Source organism: Oncorhynchus tshawytscha, linkage group LG04, assembly GCF_018296145.1.
Source record: "Oncorhynchus tshawytscha isolate Ot180627B linkage group LG04, Otsh_v2.0, whole genome shotgun sequence".
NCBI classification, from domain to species: Eukaryota; Metazoa; Chordata; class Actinopteri; order Salmoniformes; family Salmonidae; genus Oncorhynchus; species Oncorhynchus tshawytscha.
Genome location: NC_056432.1, coordinates 70,280,796 through 70,300,897, shown reverse-complemented (window position 1 = coordinate 70,300,897; position 20,102 = coordinate 70,280,796). Strand labels below are relative to the sequence as shown.

At 43.1% G+C, this 20,102-nt stretch overlaps 2 protein-coding genes across 4 annotated transcripts in view; both read right to left on the bottom strand.

The window, feature by feature from the left end:
- Positions 1–4,475, bottom strand: part of rras2 (RAS related 2) — a 49,746-nt gene extending 45,271 nt beyond the window's left edge. The window contains exon 1 of the mRNA XM_042321154.1: positions 4,129–4,475. Within this exon, the coding sequence (XP_042177088.1) occupies positions 4,129–4,230 (102 nt within the window). The 5' untranslated portion in view covers positions 4,231–4,475. The remainder of the gene's footprint in view (positions 1–4,128) is intronic.
- A 6,411-nt stretch (positions 4,476–10,886) lies between these two features.
- LOC112235133 (coatomer subunit beta) lies at positions 10,887–18,151 on the bottom strand. Of its 3 annotated transcripts, none has more exons than XM_024403527.2 (22): positions 18,042–18,151; positions 17,288–17,441; positions 16,930–17,159; positions 16,622–16,791; positions 16,405–16,519; positions 16,223–16,315; positions 15,582–15,719; positions 15,370–15,489; positions 15,143–15,250; positions 14,882–15,028; positions 14,628–14,773; positions 14,421–14,517; positions 14,169–14,329; positions 13,935–14,055; positions 13,599–13,826; positions 13,233–13,412; positions 12,701–12,845; positions 12,430–12,549; positions 12,176–12,321; positions 11,996–12,085; positions 11,411–11,566; positions 10,887–11,240 (listed from the first exon to the last, which is right to left on the bottom strand). In XM_024403527.2, exons 2-22 carry the CDS (start codon positions 17,376–17,378, stop codon positions 11,181–11,183), a joined length of 2,862 nt encoding a protein of 953 aa, XP_024259295.1. In that variant the 5' UTR covers positions 17,379–17,441; positions 18,042–18,151; the 3' UTR covers positions 10,887–11,180. The 3 variants fall into 3 exon arrangements, with proteins under 3 accessions (XP_024259295.1, XP_024259294.1, XP_024259293.1); XM_024403526.2 differs by having other exon boundaries at positions 17,985–18,134; XM_024403525.2 differs by having other exon boundaries at positions 17,931–18,120.
- Positions 18,152–20,102: the final 1,951 nt, after the last annotated feature.

The window sequence follows — 20,102 nt, the reverse complement described above, 5'->3', positions numbered from 1 at the left end:
CTCCTTAGTTTTGTTGACGTTGAGTGTGAGGTTATTTTCCTGACACCACACTCCGAGGGCCTCTCACCTCCTCCCTGTAGGCCGTCTCAGGGCGGGGTCGAGACCCAGGGTCTCGAGCTTGATGACGAGATTGGAGGGTACCATGGTGTTGAATGCCGAGCTGTAGTCGATGAACAGCATTCTCACATAGGTATTCCTCTTGTCCAGATGGGTTAGGGCAGTGTGCAGTGTGGTTGAGATTGCATCGTCTGTGGACCTATTTGGGCGGTAAGCAAATTGGAGTGGGTCTAGGGTGTCAGGTAGGGTGGAGCTGATATGGTCCTTGACTAGTCTCTCAAAGCACTTCATGATGACGGAAGTGAGTGCTACGGGGCGGTAGTCGTTTAGCTCATTTACCTTAGCTTTCTTGGGAACAGGAACAATGGTGGCCCTCTTGAAGCATGTGGGAACAGCAGACTGGTATAGGGATTGATTGAATATGTCCGTGAACACACCGGCCAGCTGGTCTGCGCATGCTCTGAGGGCGCGGCTGGGGATGCCGTCTGGGCCTGCAGCCTTGCGAGGGTTAACACGTTTAAATGTTTTACTCACCTCGGCTGCAGTGAAGGAGAGTCCGCATGTTTTCGTTGCATGCCGTGTCAGTGGCACTGTATTGTCCTCAAAGCGGGCAAAAAGTTATTTAGTCTGCCTGGGAGCAAGACATCCTGGTCCGTGACTGGGCTGGTTTTCTTCTTGTAGTCCGTGATTGACTGTAGACCCTGCCACATACCTCTTGTGTCTGAGCCGTTGAATTGAGATTCTACTTTGTCTCTATACTGACGCTTAGCTTGTTTGATAGCCTTGCGGAGGGAATAGCTGCACTGTTTGTATTCGGTCATGTTACCAGTCACCTTGCCCTGATTAAAAGCAGTGGTTCGCGCTTTCAGTTTCATGCGAATGCTGCCATCAATCCACGGTTTCTGGTTAGGGAATGTTTTAATCGTTGCTATGGGAACGACATCTTCAACGCACGTTCTAATGAACTCGCACACCGAATCAGCGTATTCGTCAATGTTGTTATCTGACGCAATACGAAACATATCCCAGTCCACGTGATGGAAGCAGTCTTGGAGTGTGGAATCAGCTTGGTCGGACCAGCGTTGGACAGACCTCAGCGTGGGAGCTTCTTGTTTTAGTTTCTGTCTGTAGGCAGGGATCAGCAAAATGGAGTCGTGGTCATCCCACTCAAATTGGGCCAAGACAGTATGCTTAATAGGAGAGAGGCTTTACATTTCTCTATAGATTCGGATGCATCTCTGTAATCCCTTTACTGTAAAAAGGGTGTCAGGTTTTTTTTCACCTGTAAATCTTATCCAATTCCATCAAGTGCACACTACCACACACAATCACACCCACAAGCCCAGCCAGTTAGGCAGGCTGCGGCTCGTGTTTTCTTTTTCAAATCTAAGTGGTCCATAGAAAACGAACAGGAGTGGAGGGACTTCCTTTTCCAAAGGCGCTGATTCCGGCTGTTCCATGGTCATTAACCCAACATGACTCAGACAACACTCTGTCCCCCACCCCAAGTGACCCTCCACACCTCCATAGATCTGGATGGGAAAGTCTGGACTCAACAGCCAGCTGCGAGGCTTTTCCCCTGGCAGCCGGCTTCTAGAAAACTCTAATAGGATGTAGGCGCTTTCCATGATGTCAACATTCTACACATTACCAAATTCATTTTTCTTTACATCCACAGACATATACAAAATAAATAAGAAAAGGAATGCAGTCAACACACCAACTACATTTGACCAAAAAATATATATATTTCAAGCCTTGCTTACATTTGTATACAATCATATAGATCTCTCTATTATGTGTGAGAATACTTTGGAAAATATTTCCAAAATTAAAATGACTTGGAGCTGATTTCCTGGTGTTTTTACAGTACTTTATGTCCAACAAGCGGGCCACCAGTTGGGGAACCCTGCTATAGACTATGCATGCAGAGCATATAGGCCGTTTATACTGCACTCATTTCTCACAGATTTAACATACTGTATATATTGGGAATTCCTTTGCATGTCAAGGGACAAATAAGAGGTTGATGCTCATCTAAAAGATATGGTTGCACATTATTATGTTATACCACTATTCACAATGAACACAGTTGTGGTATGGTTATTATAAAGAGGAATAAAGAGTATTGATCAAGACTGAATTGGACATATTCGGAAATGCTAAGTGTATACAAAAAAAAAGGTCTTATTTCCCAAATGAATGTTCTTTAGTGAGTGCGGACTGACCTGCAAATTTCAACTAAAGGCTCCAGAGGCACCGTTGCCATGACAAAGCAATCATCCAGAAAATATCTGTGAACTGCTGATCGCTGAGCTGCATACAGTCTTCTCCTACCTACCCTATATTCTACTCATCTTGTTAACAAACAACAATCTTGTTGCTTAAACAAAATGTAATAACCAGTCTATTATTATCTTGGTGTTACTGTCCTATCAGTATTATTCTTTTCATATCATATGGTAATTAATCACATTACTGTCTCATTACACTGTAATAAGGCACTTGTACTGTGGTTTACTGTTTCCTATCCCTACTGGAACAAGTCAACAGTGCATATTTCCTTGTTTGGACCAAAACGCAAGTATTTGCTAAAAATACTAAAAGGACTTTGAAGTGTTTATACAATACTTAGCCTACTGTTCCATTCCAAAGAAGAATAGGGTCAGAATGTCTGAAACGTGGTACAGAAATCTGATCTGACCAACATCACTGATATACATTTAATGAGCTTTCTGAAACCTTATTAGACCTTCAGATCACAACAAAATCCCCAAGCAGCACATGCTGCTGACTGCCCCACTATTGTCTCAGTCACTTTAGACATGCAGCTGCCCGCCCCCAGTCGAGTCTCCTGGAATTAGGACCTGGCATTACAGACTCTTTGAAGACACAAAGAGGATTCCAACGCTTGTCCACTCATTCTCAGTTACACTTTTATGAGCAGCTACACCAAGAAACTAACTGTGAATATAAAGGTTTTGATAGTGAAAGGGGAAAGACAAAGAGTTAAAAGTGTGGGTACCTATGGACAACACACTGTGTGTTGGAATGCCATTGATAAGACTATAAAGGACAACTGTGGCTGGGCAATGGCTGCTTGGTCCACTGGCTTTAACAACAACTGTCTTTAGCAGCAGCTGTCATTGCTCTGCAACTGTTTGAGCAACAAAAGGGATTGATCAAGATTCACATATCAATGTTGATATCAATGTTAGAGAAAGGCATGCATGCAGGGATATTCTCTGTAATGAATATGCTTACAGTTATGGATGTGTAGGAATTTCTTTATATCATAGTCTGATTCACTTAGATTTTTTGGGATCCAAATGAATGTTAGTTAGTCTGTTGGCTAAACCGTTATTAGGCTATTCAATAGGCATATTCATTGTCTGATAATGAACATTGTCTACATGAATAAAAAGGGTAGGCAAGAGATTTGTCAATACTGCACCTAATGGGTATGATGGAAAATACGTTCAATGTGAGTTTACATAGGGCTTTTGTTTCAGATTCATGTTTTCAAGTACAGCAGGCCCAGAAATGCTGAACGATGTGTTATATTGTAGCCAACAATTATAGACTGATGTATGTAACGCCGCAACGGGCAGGACGATCCACCCAAATATAGCTCCAAAACAAGAGAGATGTTGACAACTCAACTTTGCAAATAAGTGTTTTTTCATTTCGGTTGTACAGATTGTACAGGTAGCCGAATGTTATAATACTTAGGTTATACAGTTTTAAATCAGATTTCAGCCTAAATCACAATTGTGAGACTATTTATTCCACAGTTACTTTCCATAGCCCAGTGAGATTACATTGCCAATTGGCGTTATTCATTGTACTGACAAATATGCTTAAAGTAAAAATTGTATCCAACACAATTTCAAGTGTTTTTACAGAATATGTTCTGTGCTAAACAGGCCTCGGCGAATGTAGCCTACTTTTGCGAGAAGAAAATGAACTAAACCCCAGCATACACTTGTGGGATCCCCATTCGCAGCCTCCGTCCAGATTCCCAAACATTCCGTGCAAAGTGACTGGAGAAACGGCCGACTATTTACTAACCTGGATAAATTGTATAGTTAGGGCTGACTTTCCGACACCACCACCTCCAACCACAACCAGTCGATACTTCTCCTGCACCGAGCCGTCCTTCCACCCTGCCATCGAGGACACACTTCTGCACTCGCCGCTGTCTGAACACCAGTAGTGAGGAGACACCCACTTTTCAGTGAAAGGCCTTCAGTTGAAAAATGGAACGAAGGAAAATCGCGAGCCTATTAGACTGAAATGATAACTGCGTCTCTACAATCTGTTCCAGACTAGAGGAATTAACAGTGCTGCTCACTGACCTACGGCCGACCAAGTCCATACGCCCTCAACAGCGTTGCTAACCACTGCGTTTTTAAGATGTGAAACAGTAATCAGTTAGTCCAATACAAATGTCCGTCGCTAGGGGCACTTTACTTCTCATGAGTAGCATCGACTAGAGGGGTATTTAAATATTACCATTGTAGAATACTCACTTTACGACCTATGTTCCTGTCATGTAGGGCTTACCATTGTCTTCGTTATGTGCTGTGCCAATAATAACATTTATAAGCATTCATTTTGGCCGTGCACAGACTATCCTCAGTAGGCTACAATGAGGTCATGCAGTATTAATGTCCATGTTAATGTAATTAACAGTATCCACCATCCAGCCCACACAGCGATGGATGGTGATTGTAATGGATTTCATACTTTCATCTCTGATGGTCTGGATGATCAATAAGCCTATCTTCCAAGTAGCACATCATTGTTAGTGGGAAAGACAAGTTTAGTCTGGCCTGGAAGGATGGCTTTTGGCTCATTTCTATGTATTACCTTAAAAAATGGGAAGATATGCTGCAGCTTGACACTGTCTGTTTTCCACAGCTGTGAAGCGCTGTCCTCACTGACACCGTTGGCCAATATCAAAGCCCCCAGAGTGAGAGCTTTCCCACAAAGGCACTTTGTCCACATATTTATGTTCTTAATTCCATTCTTTTATTTATATTTGTGTGTATTGGGTATATGTTGTGAAATTGTTTGATATTACTTGTTAGATATTGCTGCACTGTCGGAACTAGAAACACAAGCATTTTGCTACACCCGCAATAACATCTGTCAAACACATGTATGTGAATAATTACATGTGATTTGATTTGATTTCAAGTGTGTGTGTGTGTGTGTGTGTGTGTGTGTGTGTGTGTGTGTGTGTGTGTGTGTTTGTTAGGGCTGTCAGGGCTGAACTGAGTTCTGTAGCAATGGCATGCATGCGTGACCACAATGATCTTGGTGACGCACACAAGTGGGTCTATATCTGAGTTTCTGGAAGGACCTAAATGTTATATAGCCCCCAGACAGCGCATAGCAATACTTTATGTAATACTGGTGCATGTGTTTACATATCTACACTAAACAGAAATATAAACGCAACGAGGTGTTGGTCCCATGTTTCATGAGCTAAAATAAAAGATCCCAGAAATGGTCCATAAGCACAAAAAGCTGATTTCTCTCAAATGTTGTGCACAAATTTGTTTATCCCTGTTAGTGAGCATTTTATAATTTGTCAAAATAATCCATCCAAGTGACAGGTGTGGCATATCAAGAAGCTGATTAAACAGCATGATCATTAAACAGGTGCACCTTGTCCTGGTGAGAATAAAAGGCCACTCTAAAATGTGCAGTTTTGTCACAACACAATGCCACAGATGTCTCAGGTTTTGAGGGAGCATGCAATTTCCATGCTGACTACAGGAATGGTCCACCTGAGCTTTTGGCAGAGAATGTAATGCTTATTCCTCTACCATAAGACACCTCCAATGCCGTTTTAGAGAATTGTAGAGACCACATGTCACGAAGACAGCCCAGGACCTCCACATCCGGCTTCTTCACCTGTGGGATCATCAGAAGAGGGAGATGCTGAAGAGTATCTCTGTCTGTAATAATTCTGATTGGCTGGACCTGGCTCCTAAGTGGGTGGGCTTATGCCCCCCCAGGCCCACCGATTGCTGTGCCCCTGCCCAGTTTGTGAAATCCATAGATTAGGGCCTAATTAATTGATTTCAATTGACTGATTTCCTTTTATGAACTGTAACTCAGCAAAATCTTTGAACAGTAGATATGATTTTCCTTCATTTTCCCTCTGTCTCCTCCCAGGAGGGCTATTCAGCAAGATGTTGTATTTTAGACTCCTGAATGAATAAATTCCAATTGACTCCCACTCTGCAACGTAGTGCCAAAGGCATTTGAGGAATTTAAATGAACTGCTGAAATCACAGTCCACGCAGCCTGTGGGGTAGCAGAGGAACAACAGGGGCGGTGCATGAGTCCCTCCACACTTCAGGAAATATGGCTTGTTAAGTACAGTGCCTTGCGAAAGTATTCGGCCCCCTTGAACTTTGCGACCTTTTGCCACATTTCAGGCTTCAAACATAAAGATATAAAACTGTATTTTTTTGTGAAGAATCAACAACAAGTGGGACACAATCATGAAGTGGAACAACATTTATTGGATATTTCAAACTTTTTTAACAAATCAAAAACTGAAAAATTGGGCGTGCAAAATTATTCAGCCCCCTTAAGTTAATACTTTGTAGCGCCACCTTTTGCTGCGATTACAGCTGTAAGTCGCTTGGGGTATGTCTCTATCAGTTTTGCACATCGAGAGACTGAAATTTTTTCCCATTCCTCCTTGCAAAACAGCTCGAGCTCAGTGAGGTTGGATGGAGAGCATTTGTGAACAGCAGTTTTCAGTTCTTTCCACAGATTCTCGATTGGATTCAGGTCTGGACTTTGACTTGGCCATTCTAACACCTGGATATATTTATTTTTGAACCATTCCATTGTAGATTTTGCTTTATGTTTTGGATCATTGTCTTGTTGGAAGACAAATCTCCGTCCCAGTCTCAGGTCTTTTGCAGACTCCATCAGGTTTTCTTCCAGAATGGTCCTGTATTTGGCTCCATCCATCTTCCCATCAATTTTAACCATCTTCCCTGTCCCTGCTGAAGAAAAGCAGGCCCAAACCATGATGCTGCCACCACCATGTTTGACAGTGGGGATGGTGTGTTCAGGGTGATGAGCTGTGTTGCTTTTACGCCAAACATAACGTTTTGCATTGTTGCCAAAAAGTTCAATTTTGGTTTCATCTGACCAGAGCACCTTCTTCCACATGTTTGGTGTGTCTCCCAGGTGGCTTGTAGCAAACTTTAAACAACACTTTTTATGGATATCTTTAAGAAATGGCTTTCTTCTTGCCACTCTTCCATAAAGGCCAGATTTGTGCAATATACGACTGATTGTTGTCCTATGGACAGAGTCTCCCACCTCAGCTGTAGATCTCTGCAGTTCATCCAGAGTGATCATGGGCCTCTTGGCTGCATCTCTGATCAGTCTTCTCCTTGTATGAGCTGAAAGTTTAGAGGGACGGCCAGGTCTTGGTAGATTTGCAGTGGTCTGATACTCCTTCCATTTCAATATTATCGCTTGCACAGTGCTCCTTGGGATGTTTAAAGCTTGGGAAATCTTTTTGTATCCAAATCCGGCTTTAAACTTCTTCACAACAGTATCTCGGACCTGCCTGGTGTGTTCCTTGTTCTTCATGATGCTCTCTGCGCTTTTAACGGACCTCTGAGACTATCACAGTGCAGGTGCATTTATACGGAGACTTGATTACACACAGGTGGATTGTATTTATCATCATTGGTCATTTAGGTCGACATTGGATCATTCAGAGATCCTCACTGAACTTCTGGAGAGAGTTTGCTGCACTGAAAGTAAAGGGGCTGAATAATTTTGCACGCCCAATTTTTCAGTTTTTGATTTGTTAAAAAAGTTTGAAATATCCAATAAATGTCGTTCCACTTCATGATTGTGTCCCACTTGTTGTTGATTCTTCACAAAAAAATACAGTTTTATATCTTTATGTTTGAAGCCTGAAATGTGGCAAAAGGTTGCAAAGTTCAAGGGGGCCGAATACTTTCGCAAGGCACTGTATGTTTCAGTAGGTCATTTAATGGTTCTGTACCTATGTTATACTTCCAGCCCTAAAATCCTTATGTCAACAAAGTTAAAACGGTGAGGCTAAAGGGGAGTTCTGGATTGAAAAAGGGGAGAGATATTTGTAATGGAAGAACTCTTGTTGATTTAGTGCGTTGTTGGGGTCTCTTTTTTTCGTTCAGTCATTGTGATACCACACAAGCAGTGAAGTTTAAGAAAAATATGTGAATAACTGAAAAATCATTCATAATTTCTCTCCGATAACTATTCTGTGATGTTGTATATCTGCAGATTTTAGGGTGAGATGAGGACTTGAGAGGAAAAGGACTTAATGATTGATCATGGGTTTTGTTACTGTCTGAACTCTTCACTATAGGCCTAAAATCGTATTTTTCAAACGATTTTCTTACAAGCAATCATTTCACAGTAATGTTGCTTTTAAACATGCCTCTCTCAATGAGAAACGAATGGAAATTTGGTCATCAAATTCAGAAAACGTACGTGAAGGGGACCCTGGGTCTCGACCCCGCCCTGTGCAACTGGGTACTGGACTTCCTGACGGGCCGCCCCCAGGTGGTGAGGGTAGGCAACAACATCTCCTCCCCGCTGATCCTCAACACTGGGGCCCCACAAGGGTGCGTTCTGAGCCCTCTCCTGTACTCCCTGTTCACCCACGACTGCGTGGCCACGCACGCCTCCAACTCAATCATCAAGTTTGCGGACGACACAACAGTGGTAGGCTTGATTACCAACAACGACGAGACGGCCTACAGGGAGGAGGTGAGGGCCCTCGGAGTGTGGTGTCAGGAAAATAACCTCACACTCATTGTCAACAAAACTAAGGAGATGATTGTGGACTTCAGGAAACAGCAGAGGGAACACCCCCCTATCCACATCGATGGAACAGTAGTGGAGAGGGTAGCAAGTTTTAAGTTCCTCGGCATACACATCACAGACAAACTGAATTGGTCCACTCACACAGACTGCATCGTGAAGAAGGCGCAGCAGCGCCTCTTCAACCTCAGGAGGCTGAAGAAATTCAGCTTGTCACCAAAAGCACTCACAAACTTCTACAGATGCACAATCGAGAGCATCCTGGCAGGCTGTATCACTGCCTGGTACGGCAACTGCTCCGCCCTCAACCGTAAGGCTCTCCAGAGGGTAGTGAGGTCTGCACAATGCATCACCGGGGGCAAACTACCTGCCCTCCAGGACACCTACACCACCCGATGTTACAGGAAGGCCATAAAGATCATCAAGGACATCGACCTCCCGAGCCACTCCCGAGTGGCTCGGGAGGTCGATGTCCTTGATGATCTTTATGGCCTTCCTGTAACATCGGGTGGTGTAGGTGTCCTGGAGGGCAGGTAGTTTGCCCCCGGTGATGCATTGTGCAGACCTCACTACCCTCTGGAGAGCCTTACGGTTCACCCCGCTATCATCCAGAAGGCGAGGTCAGTACAGGTGCATCAGAGCTGGGACCGAGACTGAGAAACAGCTTCTATCTCAAGGCCATCAGACTGTTAAACAGCCACCACTAACATTGAGTGGCTGCTGCCAACACACTGACACTGACTCAACTCCAGCCACTTTAATAATTGGAATTGATGGGAAATGATGTAAATATATCACTAGCCACTTTAAACAATGCTACCTTATATAATGTTACTTACCCTACATTATTCATCTCATATGCATACGTATATACTGTACTCTATATCATCGACTGCATCCTTATGTAATACATGTATCACTAGCCACTTTAACTATGCCACTTTGTTTACATACTCATCTCATATGTATATACTGTACTCGATACCATCTACTGTATCTTGCCTATGCTGCTCTGTACCATCACTCATTCATATATCCTTATGTACATATTCTTTATCCCCTTACACTGTGTATAAGACAGTAGTTTTGGAATTGTTAGTTAGATTACTTGTTGGTTATTACTGCATTGTCGGAACTAGAAGCACAAGCATTTCGCTACACTCACATTAACATCTGCTAACCATGTGTATGTGACAAATAAAATTTGATTTGAAGTGCTCACATTCTAAATCTTTCCATACAAGGCAAAACGTGATGTTCTTCTTTCCAAGAAGCGAAGGAAATTGAGTGTCTATTCAACTTGAGAAGTTTTATATAATGGTGAGGTGGGAAAGGCAGTCAAAGCAATGTAAATGTATGTGACTGATTAGAAATTGACAAGGGATTTGATGCTGATCGTTCACCATTTCAAATACATAGCAAAGAATGATCTCACACAGCACGTTGATTGTGTTCACTCCACATTTCTATGACTTCAAATTTGGGACCTGGCAGAAACATACATTTTCACTTCATTGATGCAATTACTTGCAATTTACAGAAGCAATAACTTTTTCCACAAACCTTTAAGTTTTACTTTCAAGGAATTTGCATGCATCTGATACCATAACCACTTCGATGAGTCATTATCTGAAGTATAAAGACAATAATGGGACATGAGATCAGCTAAGCTGCTTATTCACAGGCAGCCCAATTCAGATCATTTGTTTGGTCAAATGACCAATTAGTGGCAAAAACGTAAGAATTGGGCTGCCTATGTATACACAGCCGTAGTGGATTGAATGTAAATTCAAACTGCATCCATATTTCATGGTTTAGTCTGACATTGCATTTCACTTTACTGTCATAACTTTTGTCAATGGCGTAGTTAAGGGATTGTGGATCCAAAGTTTTTCCTACCTCGCATTCCTTTAGTGTGAGTAAAGAACGACTGAACACGCAAACAGCCCATCGTCTGACAAATGTTGGGAGTATGTTTTGTTATATATGACATGTTTATTGAAAATGAAAGAAAGGCCAAGGATATCACTTGGAGGACAATAAGAGGGAGTTTCGTCCTGACACAGGAGGTGTAAAACCATTTCTCATACAGACATAGAACAGTACTTAATCAAAATGGCCATCAAAAAAATATTGTAGCGCTTTATGGCCAGAGACAGACGAGACTAGAGAGGACGAGCAGAAAGCACATTTCTTTGCAGATGAATCTTATCCAGTAATGTGGAGTTCTCAGTTGGACTGCTGGTTTTCAGTTCACTTTATATAGATGTTTTTTTCTGGGAAAGGTTGATCTTGTCACCCAGACTCAATGCCATACCCTGTAGAAAGAAGGGAAGGGTTACTTGCAATGTATAAACTTTAATAAACAATTCCACCCCGATGTTTGCATTATTCTATCATTACGTCGTCTGCATCCCAAAAAGAGTGCACTATATAGGGAATAGGGTGCATTTTGGGATGTAGTCTGAGTGGGGAGTGAGTTTCTCACCTGGCTCTTGGCCCGGATGCGGATGTGTCCGTTGACAGGGGCATCAGGACCCAGGTGGATGGGCTTCTCAATGCTGACGTTGGCCAGGGCGTCTTCACCGAAGATGGAGCGGGCATACAGGTTGGCAGCCATGAAGCCACAGAAACCAGAAAGTGCCTGGTTGTAAGGACAGACAAGGTTGTGTGAGTGAGCATCACATGCATTACTACCTATTTGACCCAGTAGTAGGAGTATGAAATGTGCTGAATTTGCTGAAGACAGGGCTATGACAAGAGAGTCAAGCTCATCTTAACGGTCTAAATCCATCAGTGGATTGATGAAGAACTTGATACAAAATAAATAGGTACACATTGCCTGTACCTCGCAGGGCGCCCTTTTCTTATCAAACGGATTGATTCAATCAGATAATTATAAAAAGCCATTTAGAAATCAAATCCTAACACTGTAAAAAAGGTAGCAGCAACAGAAAAGTTAGACGCTCTGACAACTTCCACTCATTAGCCTTCCCATCTGCCAGGTTTTCTGTTCTACACATCATCGTCCTATTGATGTAGTTCTAACGGCAATATTCCACGACTACTGTACCTTCTCTGGGGTCAGGCACTTCATGTTGGTGGAGCTGAGGATGTGGTGGAGGTACTCGTTCAGGTCTGCAATGTTGGTGTTCACTGTCACCTAGAATAAACAGTGTTATTACGATCATCCACTGAACACACTAACAAAACAAAACCAAATATGGACAGTTCTCTTATCTAGCGGTAGTACCTTATTCTCCCACTCAAACTCAGCCCACATCTGTCTGAACTCTGCATCTGTGCACGAGGCTGGCTGGATGTAGTCCATGATGTCAATGTGGATGTCACTGAGGACCACGCAGTTCCTGTCGCTGGCAGCTCCTGATACGTCATACACTGAGAGACAGACAGACATTAGAACTGATGTCATACACATGGAGTGGAGGCTGGCATCAGATTATTCATGACAAGTATTCTGACAGAAGTTAGAAGTGATCCGCTTACCTATGTTGCCAAATATGATGCCATTCTCTGTGGACGCCACTTTGACGTTAGCCTTGATGTTGGCAAAGTCATGGGGTGCCAGAGTGAGAGGAGAAGGCTTCTCAACCAGCTTGAGGTCACCTGTTGGATTGAAAGGTATGTCTAATGCTGATATCAACATCACCTATGGCAAACAAGAGAAATTGCCCTGAAACAACCCTTAGTAAGGTTGTATGACTCTGCATATAGTCATATGAACTATAGTCATATGAAGTATAGACTAGAACCTCACCCAATGTCGCCAGCTCCAGGGTGCAATTCTGAAGGGTGTCGTTGGTTTGGTTGACGACCAGCACGTCCAGCACAATGTCATACTGGTTGACATGGACATAGGCCTCAGCATAGACTGGGTCTGAGAAACCAGTCAGCTGGGTAACCTGCAATACAACATACACTCAGAATGACATGGTCCTCACCAACCTGTTGTTATACAACGGAGCAACTGTCAATAACTACCTCAACAGCACTAATAGCTAAGATGAAAACGTACATTTCAGAATAGGATCCTGATACAATCCATGCCATAGCCTGAACCTAGAAATGTTGTTATATTAATTCCCTCTTTCATAGTCGTTCCTGTGGAACAGAACTAGAAAACTCTGCTCACTGTCACGTTGGAAACACAAAGCCACCTGCTGGCAACTTGAGGTATATCACACATCTACTATCCAAAAAGGCACATGACCGTGTGATTTCACAAGCACACAATTTTGTAATTCTGTAACAGAACAGTGTGTGTGTCTACTGGGTCCTTGTATGTGTACCTTGTTGAGTTTGGAGGCCATGGGGTCGTTAGCCTCCTTTTTAAGAGTGGTTCCCATGGCAGCCAGTAAACTGAGCTGGAACTGGTCCTCCTTGGAGGACGTCTCGTTCTTGGCCGTCAGTTGCATAAAGGAAATGGGGTCGTCTGCCTGCACCAGCACGTTCCGCTTCTCTGACTCTTTCTTTGGATAAGAGCACAGAACACCATCAGCACATAGCAATACAATCCAGCAGTGTCCAAATGGATAGGCAGCCAGGTGAAGGGAGAACTAGAGTATAGCTGATTGAACTGGGAGAAGGCAGTGGTTTAGTGAGAAGTGGACTGGAAGCTATGGCCTAGTAATCTAGCAGCCAGTGCTCCTCCCTACCTTCTGAGATAGCTTCTCCTCCTCCAGCCTGACAGTGAGCATGTGAGACAGGGACTTGCGGCACTCCTTGTTAAAGATGTCGTTCATGAGGGGCGAACACTCGGACAGCACCTTGAGGCACAGAGAGATGCGGTCCACATCGTCGTCTGTGATGGGCTTCTTGGGCAGAGAGGACTTGCCCAAGTGGAGGATGGTGGCCATGATCAGCATAGACTCAGCCACAAAGGACTGAAGGGGAGACGGTGATAGAGCATTAGAATCACTTCATGACTTTCAATGGACAGTGAACATGGAACACCTAAATCACAACTGTTTCACAACCGTTTCTATACTTACATTCTGTCTCTTTTTGTCTTGAACTATGGTGACATATCGCAGGGCCACTTTGGTCAGGGTTGTGGCTAAAGAGGCTGCCACATAGAAGTCTCCGTCCATCAAGAAGCCCCTGAGAGGAGGCCTACAGGGAAAGAGATGACAGTTTCATTTAGTGACATATCATCCACTTCTGAAAGACAATCACTGAAAGCTAAGAAACTGTGCATTTTAGACACAAAAGGTGATTTATTTTACCTGTCCTCTTCCTTCTTTGAGGGACGGGAGGAGCTGAGGGCGCTCTGTGTGACGTAGGTGCCCATCTCTGTCACCAGTTTGGCTGCTGGAGCTGCGCTCACCTCTTCTTCCGGCTTCCCCTCCCCAGCCTCTTTCTTGATCTCGTTCTCTACTATGGGAATCTGAAAAAGGGACAGACATAAGCAACTGGCATCAAGTATCACTCTGGTATTGGGCGCTGAAAGTGAATGAATAATCCATAAGCACACACACCTCTCCAAGCGACCTGCGCACTTCTGTCATCACACTCTGAATGTCCTCTTTAGTGCTGCAGTATTCTCCCAGGATCCAAAGCGCTCCTCTGTAGATCCTAACACAGTTTAAAAGATTGGATGTCAGCATAAAAAAATAAATCAGTAATTCTCCAAAAGCATCCTATGATTGTCTATTTATATGTAAGCTTGTCGGTCTTGGTCTTACTTGACAGTCCTGATGGCGTGGAAGACTTCCAGCATCTTCTCGATGATGAGGGGCCTCAGGTTGTCGAACCTCTGAATGGCCTCCCTCACAAACTCCAGCACATCAGCCGCAGCTGCCTCATTAGTGTCACTCAGGAACTCCATCAGCTGAGTGACACACGTATGTTATTTAGAATACATCACAGAGGACAGAATGACCCTAGCTGTGTTTGATTTCAGGGTGTGTGTGAGAACAGGGTAGATCGGTAGACTCACCACAGGAATGACATTGGCCGCCATGTCAGGGAAGCGTACACTGCATGAGTGGAGGGTGCGCACCAGCAGCTGCCTGAATTTATCAGTGTCCTCATGCTCCGTCACATTGTTGGTCTTAATCACCTCCTTCTTCAGAACTATCACCAACTGGAACACAAACACACAAACACCTTAGTTAGAATAATCATCCTTTTACAAAATAGACAGGAGAGGCGAGTCCACAGAGACAGGAGAGATTAGTCCTGAGGATGACACCCCCACCTCCTCTACGTTCCGGGATGAGACTAGGTCCAAGGCCAGCTGCAGGGTCTTCTTCCGGACCTCGAGGTCAGGCGTGCTCAAAACACGCAGAATGTCCATCACCAGGTCCTGGGTGGACAGAGAACAGACATGTTAACCAGGTTATTATTACACTTCAAAGACTTACTGGTACCTAACATGGAGTCTGTTCACCAGGAGCAACATTAATGAAAGTGAAGTTGGAGTACCTGGAGAACACGTTCATGAGTGGGATGCTCCTTCAGCTCTATCAGACGATCCAGGACGATCAGCTTCACGTTGTTGTCACTCTCCTTGATGATCAGGTCAATGTAGCACTGGGCAGCAGCCTAGAACAACCACACAAATGCCATTGAAAGACACACAATGCCAGACTAAAATCGACAGCAGTGCCATGATGTAGATAAGTGAGACGGGGTACCTTGATGGCAGTGGGTGCGCTGGACAGCGTGACAAGAGTGCCAGCTGCCTCGTACTTGACGGCTGGGCTGGAGGACTGCAACAGGTTGTAGATGCAGCGGATGAAGCGGGCACGCTCAGACGGGTTAGCGTGGCACACCTAAACATTGAGGAAACAAGAGACATGGCAAATAAAAATGCTAGTACTTACATGGATATAATTTTCAATTGAAGCTTCTTTTTTTTTTAGCCCTTTTTCTCCCCAATTTCATGGTATCCAATTGGTAGTTAGTCTTGTCTCATCGCTGCAACTCCCATTATGGACTCGGGAGAGGCGAAGGTCTAGAGTCGTGCGTCCTCCGAAACACAACCCAGCCAAGCAGCACTGCTTCTTGACACAATGCCAACTTAACCCGGAAGCCAGCCGCACCAACGTGTCAGAAGAACCACCGTACACCTGGCAACCGTGTCAGCATGTACTGAGCCCGGCCAGCCACAGGAGTCGCTAGTGCGGGATGAGACAAGGACATCCCTGCCGGCCAAACCCTCCCCTAACCCAAACGACGGTTTGGGCCTATTGTGTGCCGTCCAATGGATTCTTTACACATTTCTCAAGAGAGATATCTGGGAGGTTTCTGGTGGGAAAATGTCTGAAGTACTCACCTTGTAAATCAGCTCCACAATGACCAACTGGAGAATATCTCCAAATGTATGCACTTGATCAATGCAGGTGCTGAGGTAATCCAGAGCTCTGTCCTGCACAGTGGAAATGACCAGTGTTAGTCCCAGACACAGAAAAATGTTGGTGATTGGTCTCTACTAAAAAAAGTGAAGATGCAATTGACCTGGTCTGCGTGAATGAGCATCATGAAAGCATTTCTCTTGCAGCTGGCATCTTTTTCATTCACAAGAAAATCATGGATCAACTCAGGGGCATCTGGGATAAGATTTTCAAAGTTCCTGAGATGGAAATAAAATTGCTCAAGTAAATGCCATGTTCCCCATTAAGGGTCATAAACAGTCATACGGGACTTCCATATTGTATCACTACAGTAAGTGTACCTGTAGATGGTGTAGATGGCCAGTACAGCATTGCGGCGAACGTAGCTGTGGCGGTGCTCCAGGCAGGCGCGGATGGCTGGCATGAGGGGCTCCAGCAGCTCAGACTCCTTCAACTTGCACAGAAAGCGCAGGGTGGATCCACGGATGAACTCGTTGGGGTGCTGCAAGTCCTGAAACAGACAAACATACCCTTGAATAAGAGGCATTAAATGTAATAGTCACATGTCATACTTTCTTGTGCTAATTATATAATGTATTTAACATTCAGACATGCAGTGACAGTACACTTGTGTAGTATGCTACCATACCTTTCTGTAGGCGTCACAGACAAGGATCATCTCCTGTAGCAGCTTGCCATCTGGAGTCGTTTTGGGGACAATCTCCCAGAAGACTAGCAGAAGCTTTTTAATGGTGTGGTCTTGAAGTGGGAGGACAAATCGGATGATTGTCATCAGTAGGCCTGGCAGCTTCTCTCCATTCAGAATCATGATGATTACCTTCTTCAGGGCCTCTGTCTTTGCCTTGATCTCTCCTTTTTCTGATATCAGGAAAAATAACATTGTATTACTCTTAAAGTCACAATAATTACAGATCAGTCACACTGATAGTTTAGGGGCGGTTAAGTGCCTATTGCCAATGCAGATAGGGTCAACAGAGGATACTTACCCAAGTCTGCTTTGAGACTGACTTCCGATGGAGGTTCGGAGTCATTTGGAACATTGATCAAAGTGTAACAAACATTCTCTGCGGCTGTCATTTTGCCGGATGGATCCACTTTCCTCTTGCAGCACCCCAATCAACAAAACTGTTAAGATGATTCCTATGAAGTACCCATCAAGTAATGTTAATGCATAATCCGACAAATGTAAATAGGTGCTATTACACATAAGTTATTGAACACGATTCATGCTTTCGAATATTGCACTGCTGTAACTAAGAAATATGTGGTAGCTAGTCGACACATCACGTAGACAATTCAGTTAGCTAGCTTGTACTATAGTAGCTAGGTTTTTGTTGTTGTTGAGTAGCCAGTAAATGTTATTAATTCACACAGGCCGCCTCGGCTATTAGTTAGCTAGTACGCTAGTTATTGACAAGTCAATAGCCTAACGAATTATGCAGCTCAATCAGTGACATTCACAACAACAACAAAAATGCAATATGGCTGTATCACTTCACAGAGCCTAGTAAACTAGTCGGACGTTTTGTTATTGCAAATAGAGCAAGCTCAAACGCTTGTCGTCCATGACAGCTAGCGTTAGCTTGCAAATGGTGGATAGATACCAAAACATATTTGGAATACAATTACCCAAACCAATCCTTCCGCACTTGGTTACGATAGAGAAATAAGCACTTTAGCTACCTTACTGCACGTTTACTATATTTCAAAATAGCCTCAGATGTCGCGTCTCTTATTTACTTGGGCATCTGTAAATTGCTCAGAGATCTTCTCGAGCTGTCCGTTCCCCACTTCCCTGTGACGTGGAAGATTAGCTACTTTCTGAGCCACATCACTGATACAGCAAGTGAAAAGGGACAAATAACCCGGATGTCTAGACACGAAGACGAAATTCTGAGTGTTGCCCAATGTAACAATATTCTATATTGCCTCCATGGATGTACTGAACTGATGCTTTACATGTTTTTGCTACAAGTAATTTATACATTTGCTATTTATGAAATATTGAATTGTAGATTTTGTTTATAATTGACCCATCCGCCCATCACTTGGTATGGTCCAATCCAGAAGGTTGACCAAGCCACATTATATAAGGTTACCATTTCAGTTGGGTTTGTAAGTAGGTTGTTTTACCAATGATTACGATTCAATAAAGTCCATAGTAATCCTGGGTTAGTCATGAAGTTTGAACATCTATGTTTTTATTTTTTTGTTCAAAGTTCAGTTGGTGTTTAAGCATAAATAAACCCCCACTTTGGTTCCTACCTCTTTGAAAACATCCACCACCGAGTGGCCACATAAGAACATAGAATGACAATGCAGTAATGAGAAAAGATAAACGTGATGTTACATTTCTTTTAAAAACCTATTACGGCTGAAATCCCGTTAACGGGATCGATATGACAAAAGCCAGTGAAAGTGCAGGGCGCCAAATACAAACAACAGAAATTTAATAATTAAAATTCCTCAAACATACAAGTATTTTACACCATTTTAAATATCAAATTGTTGTTAATCCCACCACAGTGTCCGATTTCAAAAAGGCTTTACGACGAAAGCATACCATGTGATTATGTTAGGTCAGCACCTAGTCACAGAAAAACACCACCATTTTTCCAGCCAAAGAGGAGTCACAAAAAGCAGAGATAAAATTAATCACTAACCTTTGATGATCTTCATCAGATGACACTCATAGGACTTCATGTTACACAATACATGTATGTTTTGTCCGATAAAGTTCATATTTATATCCACAATTCTCAGTTTACATTGGTGTGTTATGTTTGCTAATGTTTTGCTTCCAAAACATCCGGTGATTTTGTAGAGCCACATCAATTTACAGAAATACTCAAAATAAACATTGATAAAAGATACAAGTTTAATGCAGGTAATTATAGATAAACTTCACCTTAATGCAACTGCTGTGTCAGATTTCGAAAAAGCTTTACGGAAAAAGCACACCATGCAATAATCTGAGTACAGCGCTCAGAGACCAAAACAAGCCATAGATACCCGCCATGTTGTGGAGTCAACAGAAGTCAGAAATAGCATTATAAATATTAACTTACCTTTGATGATCTTCATCAGAATGCATTCCCAGGAATCCCAGATCCACAATAAATGTTTGTTTTGTTCGATGAAGTCCATAATTTATGTCCAAATACCTCCTTTTTGTTCACGCGTTTAGTTCACAAATCCAAATTCACAAGGGGCAGGCACTTAGTTCAGACGACAATTCCATTACAGTTCGTAGAAACATGTCAAACGATGTATAGAATCAATCTTAAGGATGTTTTTATCATAAATCTTCAATAATATTCCAACCGGACAATTCCTTTGTATTTAGAAAGGAAAATTAACGCAGCTAACTCTCACAGGCGCACGTGAGCCTGAGCTCATGGCACTCTGCCAGATACCTGTTTGAAACAGCTCTCATTCACTCCCCCTTCGCAGTAGAAGTCTGAAACAAGGTTCTAAAGACTGTTGACATCTAGTGGAAGCCTTAGGAAGTGCTAAATGACCCCATAGACATATATTGACATTGACATATATATTGACATATATATAGACATGTATATTGGATAGGCAAAGACTTGAAAACATACAAACCTCAGATTTCCCACTTTCTGGTTGGATTTTTTCTCAGGTTTTTGCCTGCCATATGAGTTCTGTTATACTCACAGACATCATTCAAACAGTTTTAGAACCTTCAGAGTGTTTTCTATCAAAATCTACTAATAATATGCATATCTTAGCTTCTGGGCCTGAGTAGCAGGCAGTTTACTCTGGGCACATTATTCA